Source organism: Sinocyclocheilus rhinocerous, unplaced genomic scaffold (genome assembly GCF_001515625.1).
Source record: "Sinocyclocheilus rhinocerous isolate Xijiao unplaced genomic scaffold, SAMN03320098_v1.1 scaffold1710, whole genome shotgun sequence".
Taxonomy (NCBI): Eukaryota; Metazoa; Chordata; class Actinopteri; order Cypriniformes; family Cyprinidae; genus Sinocyclocheilus; species Sinocyclocheilus rhinocerous.
In genome coordinates, this window is record NW_015650690.1 from 292,251 (window position 1) to 303,433 (window position 11,183).

Sequence of the window (11,183 nt, forward strand, 5' to 3'; positions counted from 1 at the left end):
ATCTGAATATTTTACACACACACACACACACACACACACACACACACAGAGACAGATTTAAAATTCATGTGTGGCCTTGTCATTCTACACAGAATTATTCAGTATTCAGTTTCACTATTAAAATGGTAATCTAGGTCCTGCAACCAAATTATATCTTGGCAAAAGGGACTAAAAGGTTTGTCCAGCCCTGACTGATCAGCCCAGAATTTGAGATGAATTAATTCACTCAAACTATGCAAGTGGGTCAAAGGATTGCCTGTACAGTTCTGGAACAGTTACATAATTGATAACAGATGAATGGAAGACTCACACATAGAATGCAAGCGGTGAATTCACACATCCCGGTGCCAATGGCCATATATTGGATCTGTCCTGCAGATATACCCGCTTCTTGGAACACATATGATGCATAGAAGTAAATCTGAGGATTGAAAAAAATGGTCCTTAATCTTTTGAAATTCTGAGTGTGCAAATCACACACACACACACACACACACACACACACACACACCAACACTTAACACTTCAAATACTTCTGAAGCATTTTGAGTTATGTAAAAAAAAAGTGTTGTACAGGAGAGATTTACCAAAGCTTTATGCAAGGCAAGTCAATTAGTAATTTGCTGTTTTAGTTCCTCCTTTAATTTACAGGAAAGAATCGAATATGTTTTTCTAAGGTTTTAAACAGGTAATAATTAACTGCAAATGTTGAATAACTTAAGGGAATTTACTAAATAAATGTTTCTTTTATCACAATATTAGAAGTTAATATATAACATTAATACTCAGCATTTTTAAAGATAAAAATGATATTCATTACCGTTCATGTTTGTGGTCAGTAAGATCTTTTAATGTTTATAACAGAGTCTCTTATGCTCACCAAGGCTACATTTATTTGATACAGTAAAAACAATAACATTGTAAAATTTAAAATAACTGTTTTCTATTTTAATATATTTTAAAATATAATTCAATCCTGTGATGGCAAAGCTCAATTTTCAGCAGCCATTACTCCAGTCTTCAGTGTCGCATGATCCTTCAGAAATCATTCTATGTTCATTTGATGCAAGAATCATTTCTTATTATCAGTTTTGGAAACAGTTGTGCTGCTTTTGTGGAAACAGTTATGTACATTTTTGAACTTTTTTGAACTGAATGAATAAATGAAATATTATTTAAAAAAACACCAATTTTTTTAATATAAGTACAAATTTTTCACAAATTATAAGTTTAATATTTAATCTAATATTAAGACATGAACTAATCTATTTTAACTTCTGACAAGTGCTTTGTGTGTCTGTTTGCATGCATTTTTATCCCCCAGAATCATGAAGACCCTTTCAAATATTAACATAAAGCCTGCAACATAAGCATTCATTCTCATGATCGGCTGGGTGTGTTTTTTTTTGGTTAACATTCACTTTATGAAGCAATGCACCGGTGATCCAGTTACACTTGAATTTCCAACTAAGAGCCAAAGATATAATGACACAGAATTGGACAGAGGCAGGGACTCACCGAGTCATTACCGCACAGTTGCATAGCACTGCTCAGGACCGCCACAGTGATGAGCTGCCAGCGGACACTGCGGTCAGTAAAGAGCTCCCACGGCTGTTTGGCACGTTCTCCCTTTGTTTCATTCTGTTCCTGCAGAATCTCATCCAGCTCTTCTCTCTGCACCTCACAGCCTCGCAGACGCTGCAGTGCTACGGAACAAACATGATTAATGTAGGCTATATAATCATGCGTGAGAATTACATGCTTTGTGAAACACAATAGGAGAGTTTTGTACTATTTTTTTCTATCCAAAAGAAGCGAATGGTTTACTTTCATTGTATGGCCAAAAGCAGCTTTGACATTCTGGGAAAGAATTTGAATTATCCCTTTTTTTTTTTTTAAGTGTTAAAAGTTATTGAAGTACATATAATATTGTTTTATCTGTACACTCTTAAAAATAAAGGTTCCCCAAAGAACTTTTCATTGAGTACCCTATTGAAAAAAACAGCATATGCTGGTTAGGTATGTTTTGAAGCATGGCATCTGGTTTGAGCTGGTTCAAGCAGGTCCCGAGCTGGTCCTAAGCAACTATCTCCTTCTCAGGACCAGCTTATAACCAGCTCATGGCCAACTAAGGACCAGCTCAAACCAGCTGCCATGCTTCAAAACATACCTAACCAGCATATGCTGTTTTTTTCAACAGGGTAGTTCTTAAAATAATCTTTTTTTCTTCTTTTTTGTAATCTAAAGAACCGTTTTCCACTATAAAGAACCTTTTGTGCATTTGAAAGGTTCCATGGATGTTAAAAGTTCTTCACAGAATCATAGATGTCACAAAAGAACTTTGACTTTTCAAGAGTGTAGACTTCAGTGAGGCTGTCATACTCTGTATTGCAAAGAATGTAGCAATATACAGTATAACTGCACCAATACTTAAAACTCAGGCTCTCATACCCATTAGGCAGGCCTCTTTGTCTCCACAGTCAATGAGGAGGTAACGGGGACTTTCTGGAAACCATGGCAAGGTGAGGAGTTGGATGAAGCCTGGGATAGCATTACTAGCCAATAAGTACTGCCAACACGGCTCACTACCTAACAACTCTCTGAAAAAAATACAGGCATTTTAAAATCAGTAATTTCAGTCATGCTTGACTATTTAATTTGGGCAAAAAATAACATTGGCGTGTTATGTATTTTCAATGCACCTCATAAAGTACTCAATAAATTTAAAAAAATTCTTCACATTACATAAGGAAATGGTAATCGCTTTCATTAGCGTCGTAAGAGATGCGTCAAAGATATAACTTACTTCAGACTGACCACCTGTCCCAACACCAGACCAAAAGAAGTGAAGACAGCTGAGGACAGGGACACAGCCCCTCGTAAGTGCTTCGGTGCACTCTCACCAAAATACATGGGCTGTACATTCATACTGATGCCTGAATAGAAACAGAGAATATGGTTTATAATAATACCAGGAAGAAACTAGTAATCTCAATGGCAAAATATAAAGGGTCCATTAAACTGCATTTGCAGGTAAAATATATACACAGTACCTGCATTTATGCCAACCAAAAATCTGGAGATGATAATCATCTCAAATGACTTTGCTGTTCGGCTTAACAATGCAAGCAATGAACTTGATAAGAGAAAGACATTGTTCAGCAACATAGTCTTCTTCCTTGGAAACAAGAACATAACAGGGCATACTTTAAAGATTTATTACTTATTTAAAGTTTACTAATTTGTTTACATTTAAATCATCAAGTCTAAATAAATATAAATAAAACAATTTGCATGGAACATGAACTTTATCATGTAAATTATACTGTATAACAACAAGATTAACCGTACCTCCCGAAACGTACTGACATTGGCCCTGCTATCAGGGCCCCAATAAAGCCGCCCAATGAGAAACTGGAAACAATAAAGGTCCATATCAGCGTGAGCTCGTAAACCCCCAACTGTATTCCCCATCGCTCCAGAAATGTCTCATTGACAAAGTTTTGAATGAACTGCAGGAAGGAATACACAACAGAAAACTGGTAACTGGCCTGAACAGACATAGAGACAACTAATATGAAATTAATTTAAACATTTTTACTCTTTCACAACACAAAGTCGATGAAACACTTACAACAGTCGGTGCATTCATTATGGCCAGGTTGAATCCATATTGTAGAGTTCCCCCAATAGCTGTAGAGGTTACCATTAATACCAAAGTGTATGCATGACCCTGTGTAGACAAATAAACTAACAATAACAGGCATTTAATGCGACAAAACTAAGAAATCAACTTCACATCAAAAATAACTACAATTAAATTATTAAATTGATTTACTATTAAACATTTAGTTTCTAAGTGTCAACGTTATGTGTATAGACCTGTGGAATGTATTTTTAAAAAGTCCCATGGTGTGCTCTACAAATTTGTTTTAAATGTATTTAAAACTAATATTATTATTTAGTATTATTAAAAATAATATTTTATTCAAATGGAATTATTAGTAGCAGTTATATGTGACTTTACAGTGAAACTCACAACTTATTTATTTAATTTAAAAACACAAATCTGACTAAAAAGAACACCAGCAATAAACAGTCTACCTTCTTCTCCTTTGTGGTCATGCTGTCCTCTTTATATGTATTAATATTGCTTTGAGAAAAATAATCCAGATGATGAAATCCAAGAATAAAGAAGGTAGTTGTCAGTTTGTGCTCGCCATTAAATGAGACACTGATGCTCTGAGGAAAGGAGCGTAGAAAAGAGAGTTCGAGACTATGACACACGTCTACAAATGTTACAGCCAATAATAAGTAACCTCAGAATAGTTTAACCAACCACCCTCTTGACTAGATAAAACAATGTTGTAAAAGATTTTCGAATTCTCTTGAGAACTCCTGTTGAATTAATCTATCATGCTCTTTACAAACTATACATTGGCACTATGTCCACATGAAAGTCCAAGTCCATTTGAAAGAAAATGAGATCGAATTAAACTGTAGTTCAACTCCACCTATCGGAATATAAATATAACTGTGTAGGTACAGTAAAACGGAATATTTACGTGTTATTTTTTTTAATTTATTTATTATTATTATTATTTTTTAGAAATAAATACATTTAGCTTGTTTTACATTCAATCATCACATGTAGGCTACTTAAATGTTTATGGTATAGAACAGCAGTAATAACATTAAGCCTATCCATACATTCCATTAGGGGGCAGCATAACATTATCATATTTTGGCACTCTTGAATTTTGCACTGGAACAAAAAAGTTTAAGGAATAGGTTTTTGGTTGACCTATCAATAAATTAGCATTTAATACATTCTTTGGATCAGCTAAAAAAAATGCTCTTGAGATCAGTTTAGGTAACACAAAGAAATGCATAACTGACCTAAGACCATTTGGGTTCTTCCCCTTAAGTGTTGTAACAGCAGACCACTAAGAGCGATCAACCAAATCAATCCAGCCTTGAATCATTTTAACTAGGTAAGGCAATATGCATACCTGTGGGAGTGGATTAGAAGAAGCCACGCCACTTCTAACATTTATGACAATAGAAATATAGATAAGATGTTGCCAGGTCAGTGTAACCAGGACCCTACTCCCTCTAAAGAAATAACTGACCAATAATAAGGAGCTGTATCTCACGCATTTCTAGTAAACGTTTAACAATGATTAAAAAACTTAATTCACTCTGTAGTTAGTTCTGAATATCAACGTAGTCAAAAATTTTTTACATACTTAAAAAAAGAAAAATAATTATTACATCACTTACATCGAGAAAAAAAAGAGTTATACAACACTATCAGATCTCCATCAACGCACGCCTCTCTTTAGTTTACACGAGAGCACGCACGCACGCGCGCACAACAGAAGGCTGTCAAGGGTGTGGAGAGGGTTCTGTGCTAGGAGTAATTATTATTAGTAACGTAGTTTTGTAGTTAACCATGTTTTACCACTTATATCGTGATAGTGAATTAGAAATAAATATATATAGTTAGGGCTTCATATGACGTCAGTGGTAAAACGGCGTTGCTCAAGTTTGACGTCAAGTTCAAAATACCTGAGTCGTGGCATGGCGTCTTTTGTCGAGTAGGACACATGAAACTATGAAGAAATACATACACAGTTTTACTATGGAAGTCAGATTTCTAACCTGTGCAACGGACTATCAATAATATTGTCCAATCTAAAGAATACGAGCGTGCCTTCATCTATGTTGGCAAAGATAAATGATTTAAAATAAAGAGACGACGCTGCAAATCCTTCACCAGCACGTCACATAAACGCCTTATAATGATGTATCGTGCTTTTTGGGATACAATATTCCTTCTCACCGGTGAGTAAAAGTGTTTGATGTTGTGTGTTCATTCAATTTACTGGCATTATTTTTATTAAGTAACTGAAATGTAAATAATACGTCAATTAATGAAGCAAAATATTGGAGTTAAACGTATGAAAAAGTTTAGCCTAAATAACCCACATTGCCTCAAGTGGAAACTTGGTCAAACTATCAGAATCTTTTTCATTCAGAGGTTGAACTGAATCGGAGAGCTGTGAATAAACTTTTACAGTTATTTTATGTTGTGCATGTGATTTTCCAGTAGTGTTTTATATTATAATTTTAGCATCGTGATTTGACACTCTAGTCATCAGTATTAAAAACAATATTAGGGGTCCACTTCTGTCCTGACACCCACCGTTTCATTCTCATAATTAGTAATGACAGACTAATGTTATATAATTATTCTGCTTTGTTGTACAGATTTTTAGCTTGGTAGTATGAAGGATGTGCTGTGTTTATCCAAGGCACTGAAGAAACAGTGGTTTGCTGTCCTTTTTTGTCTAGCAGCTTCTCTGGCTCAGTAGTCTTGCTCCTGTCATTAACAAGGTTAACAGAGCTTAGTTTAAATATAGAGCCATTCTTTAGCGCCCATCTTTTATGGCTTTGTTTCTACAATGAAGGCAAGTTCTTAACTTAGCAAACAGATTCAGAGAAATTCTGTAAAGATTGAAGGAATTTTAAAATCAGCTGGACATAATGTGTGTTGTTGCTTTCTGTGCTTTTAATATTAAGCAAATGTTTATGCATTAGATCATGACTTGGCATTTTTAAACCTGCCTGATGCAGGATGCTCTATGGTAAAGCATTAACATAACAGTACGAATTTCTTGTGCAAACAATTTTACAAATAAATTTGATTCGTTTTGACTTGACTTGATGCCCCATAAATAGCTACTTTTAATGACGGAGTGATTGCATCTGTATTGCAAGCACCTGTTTTATTCTTCAAGCATATAGGCAAGGTTTCCAGTCAATAAATGTCCCATTATCTCAGTAAGTGGTTTTGGTACAATGATGGTTAAGGAACGGCAGCTGGTAAGAAACCCCTCAGTAGGAATACCCTTGCAATGATAACAAAGGGTTCAATTCTGTCATTAATTATTTACCCTCATCTTGGTACAAAACATTGTGACTTACTTTCTTTACATGTAGGCCTAGATATTTTGAGAAATGTCTGTGTTTTTTTGTCCTTACAATGAAAGTGAATGGTCACCAAAACTGTTTGGTTTCCAGCATTCTTTAAAATATCACCTTTTGTGTTGCACAGAAGAAACAAATGCTTACTACCAGGAATCAAGGCTCGAAATTGCGACCATTTTGGTCGCATATGCTCCCGAAATTTAATCTGTGCGACCTCAAAATATATTTGGGAGCATTTGTGCGAGTGCATATAATTGTTGTCGTGCGACCTGTTTGCATTTCTCTAAAAACATTCAGAGTATGTGCCTTCTGAGTGTTGATACGGTGACCTGTCTGCCGTTCTATGAAACGTTAGGCTACATAACCAATTAAACTTCATCTTTACATTCTTAACTTTAATGCAGATTTTAGATTGGTTAATATTAGCTGTCAATCACCCAGTCACTGCTTTCCGCTAACTACCGCGAGAAAAAGAAAGGGCTGAAGAAGAGAGAAAATGAAAAGAACACTGACCGATTTCTTTTGTGAACCACCTAAAGTTACAAATAATGGTGCTGGTGATAGCGATCATGTGGTGAATGTTGATCCACCAGCCGAAAATAAAGAAGGTAGTTGTCAGTTTGTGCTCGCCATTAAATGAGACACTGATGCTCTGAGGAAAGGAGCGTAGAAAAGAGAGTTCGAGACTATGACACACGTCTACAAATGTTACAGCCAATAATAAGTAACCTCAGAATAGTTTAACCAACCACCCTCTTGACTAGATAAAACAATGTTGTAAAAGATTTTCGAATTCTCTTGAGAACTCCTGTTGAATTAATCTATCATGCTCTTTACAAACTATACATTGGCACTATGTCCACATGAAAGTCCAAGTCCATTTGAAAGAAAATGAGATCGAATTAAACTGTAGTTCAACTCCACCTATCGGAATATAAATATAACTGTGTAGGTACAGTAAAACGGAATATTTACGTGTTATTTTTTTAAATTTATTTATTATTATTTATTTTTTTTAGAAATAAATACATTTAGCTTGTTTTACACTCAATCATCACATGTAGGCTACTTAAATGTTTATGGTATAGAACAGCAGTAATAACATTAAGCCTATCCATACATTCCATTAGGGGGCAGCATAACATTATCATATTTTGGCACTCTTGAATTTTGCACGGGAACAAAAAAGTTTAAGGAATAGGTTTTTGGTTGACCTATCAATAAATTAGCATTTAATACATTCTTTGGATCAGCTAAAAAAAATGCTCTTGAGATCAGTTTAGGTAACACAAAGAAATGCATAACTGACCTAAGACCATTTGGGTTCTTCCCCTTAAGTGTTGTAACAGCAGACCACTAAGAGCGATCAACCAAATCAATCCAGCCTTGAATCATTTTAACTAGGTAAGGCAATATGCATACCTGTGGGAGTGGATTAGAAGAAGCCACGCCACTTCTAACATTTATGACAATAGAAATATAGATAAGATGTTGCCAGGTCAGTGTAACCAGGACCCTACTCCCTCTAAAGAAATAACTGACCAATAATAAGGAGCTGTATCTCACGCATTTCTAGTAAACGTTTAACAATGATTTAAAAACTTAATTCACTCTGTAGTTAGTTCTGAATATCAACGTAGTCAAAAAATGTTTACATACTTAAAAAAAGAAAAATAATTATTACATCACTTACATCGAGAAAAAAAAGAGTTATACAACACTATCAGATCTCCATCAACGCACGCCTCTCTTTAGTTTACACGAGCGCACGCACGCACGCGCGCACAACAGAAGGCTGTCAAGGGTGTGGAGAGGGTTCTGTGCTAGGAGTAATTATTATTAGTAACGTAGTTTTGTAGTTAACCATGTTTTACCACTTATATCGTGATAGTGAATTAGAAATAAATATATATAGTTAGGGCTTCATATGACGTCAGTGGTAAAACGGCGTTGCTCAAGTTTGACGTCAAGTTCAAAATACCTGAGTCGTGGCATGGCGTCTTTTGTCGAGTAGGACACATGAAACTATGAAGAAATACATACACAGTTTTACTATGGAAGTCAGATTTCTAACCTGTGCAACGGACTATCAATAATATTGTCCAATCTAAAGAATACGAGCGTGCCTTCATCTATGTTGGCAAAGATAAATGATTTAAAATAAAGAGACGACGCTGCAAATCCTTCACCAGCACGTCACATAAACGCCTTATAATGATGTATCGTGCTTTTTGGGATACAATATTCCTTCTCACCGGTGAGTAAAAGTGTTTGATGTTGTGTGTTCATTCAATTTACTGGCATTATTTTTATTAAGTAACTGAAATGTAAATAATACGTCAATTAATGAAGCAAAATATTGGAGTTAAACGTATGAAAAAGTTTAGCCTAAATAACCCACATTGCCTCAAGTGGAAACTTGGTCAAACTATCAGAATCTTTTTCATTCAGAGGTTGAACTGAATCGGAGAGCTGTGAATAAACTTTTACAGTTATTTTATGTTGTGCATGTGATTTTCCAGTAGTGTTTTATATTATAATTTTAGCATCGTGATTTGACACTCTAGTCATCAGTATTAAAAACAATATTAGGGGTCCACTTCTGTCCTGACACCCACCGTTTCATTCTCATAATTAGTAATGACAGACTAATGTTATATAATTATTCTGCTTTGTTGTACAGATTTTTAGCTTGGTAGTATGAAGGATGTGCTGTGTTTATCCAAGGCACTGAAGAAACAGTGGTTTGCTGTCCTTTTTTGTCTAGCAGCTTCTCTGGCTCAGTAGTCTTGCTCCTGTCATTAACAAGGTTAACAGAGCTTAGTTTAAATATAGAGCCATTCTTTAGCGCCCATCTTTTATGGCTTTGTTTCTACAATGAAGGCAAGTTCTTAACTTAGCAAACAGATTCAGAGAAATTCTGTAAAGATTGAAGGAATTTTAAAATCAGCTGGACATAATGTGTGTTGTTGCTTTCTGTGCTTTTAATATTAAGCAAATGTTTATGCATTAGATCATGACTGGGCATTTTTAAACCTGCCTGATGCAGGATGCTCTATGGTAAAGCATTAACATAACAGTACGAATTTCTTGTGCAAACAATTTTACAAATAAATTTGATTCGTTTTGACTTGACTTGATGCCCCATAAATAGCTACTTTTAATGACGGAGTGATTGCATCTGTATTGCAAGCACCTGTTTTATTCTTCAAGCATATAGGCAAGGTTTCCAGTCAATAAATGTCCCATTATCTCAGTAAGTGGTTTTGGTACAATGATGGTTAAGGAACGGCAGCTGGTAAGAAACCCCTCAGTAGGAATACCCTTGCAATGATAACAAAGGGTTCAATTCTGTCATTAATTATTTACCCTCATCTTGGTACAAAACATTGTGACTTACTTTCTTTACATGTAGGCCTAGATATTTTGAGAAATGTCTGTGTTTTTTTGTCCTTACAATGAAAGTGAATGGTCACCAAAACTGTTTGGTTTCCAGCATTCTTTAAAATATCACCTTTTGTGTTGCACAGAAGAAACAAATGCTTACTACCAGGAATCAAGGCTCGAAATTGCGACCATTTTGGTCGCATATGCTCCCGAAATTTAATCTGTGCGACCTCAAAATATATTTGGGAGCATTTGTGCGAGTGCATATAATTGTTGTCGTGCGACCTGTTTGCATTTCTCTAAAAACATTCAGAGTATGTGCCTTCTGAGTGTTGATACGGTGACCTGTCTGCCGTTCTATGAAACGTTAGGCTACATAACCAATTAAACTTCATCTTTACATTCTTAACTTTAATGCAGATTTTAGATTGGTTAATATTAGCTGTCAATCACCCAGTCACTGCTTTCCGCTAACTACCGCGAGAAAAAGAAAGGGCTGAAGAAGAGAGAAAATGAAAAGAACACTGACCGATTTCTTTTGTGAACCACCTAAAGTTACAAATAATGGTGCTGGTGATAGCGATCATGTGGTGAATGTTGATCCACCAGCCGAATAGAAGGCATACAGTTTTCGGAGAGAGTGGTTGAAAGACTTCAAGTGGCTCCGCTATGAAAATGGTTCTATGCACTGCGTTCACTGTAAAGCCTGTGGGAAGGAGTTTGCAGGTAACAGCGTTCGCCACCGAATCTACACATTTCGTAATTGTTGTTTTACGATGTGCGGTTTGACATTATCGAGTATA

General features: G+C 35.6%; 2 protein-coding genes across 7 annotated transcripts in view; one reads left to right on the plus strand and one right to left on the minus strand.

The window, feature by feature from the left end:
• LOC107712104 (solute carrier family 2, facilitated glucose transporter member 11-like) overlaps nucleotides 1-5,640 on the minus strand; it is a 7,026-nt gene extending 1,386 nt beyond the window's left edge. Inside the window, exons 1-9 of the mRNA XM_016517235.1 lie at nucleotides 5,572-5,640; nucleotides 4,105-4,242; nucleotides 3,635-3,733; nucleotides 3,352-3,512; nucleotides 3,054-3,178; nucleotides 2,807-2,936; nucleotides 2,452-2,600; nucleotides 1,519-1,706; nucleotides 311-421 (exon numbers count right to left, since the gene is read on the minus strand). Of these exons, the coding sequence (XP_016372721.1) occupies nucleotides 311-421; nucleotides 1,519-1,706; nucleotides 2,452-2,600; nucleotides 2,807-2,936; nucleotides 3,054-3,178; nucleotides 3,352-3,512; nucleotides 3,635-3,733; nucleotides 4,105-4,242; nucleotides 5,572-5,631 (1,161 nt within the window). The 5' untranslated portion in view covers nucleotides 5,632-5,640. The remainder of the gene's footprint in view (nucleotides 1-310; nucleotides 422-1,518; nucleotides 1,707-2,451; nucleotides 2,601-2,806; nucleotides 2,937-3,053; nucleotides 3,179-3,351; nucleotides 3,513-3,634; nucleotides 3,734-4,104; nucleotides 4,243-5,571) is intronic.
• Nucleotides 5,641-5,800: 160 nt separating this feature from the next.
• Nucleotides 5,801-11,183, plus strand: part of LOC107712107 (protransforming growth factor alpha-like) — a 20,390-nt gene continuing 15,007 nt past the window's right edge. For 2 of the 6 annotated variants that reach the window (XM_016517241.1, XM_016517239.1), the window contains exon 1: nucleotides 10,260-10,291. In XM_016517241.1, coding sequence (XP_016372727.1) covers nucleotides 10,268-10,291 — 24 coding nt within the window. In that variant the 5' untranslated portion in view covers nucleotides 10,260-10,267. Of the gene's footprint in view, nucleotides 5,848-8,471; nucleotides 8,492-9,179; nucleotides 9,251-10,259; nucleotides 10,292-11,183 lie in introns of those variants that run through there. The other 4 variants (XM_016517244.1, XM_016517245.1, XM_016517243.1 and 1 more) reach the window with 4 other exon arrangements.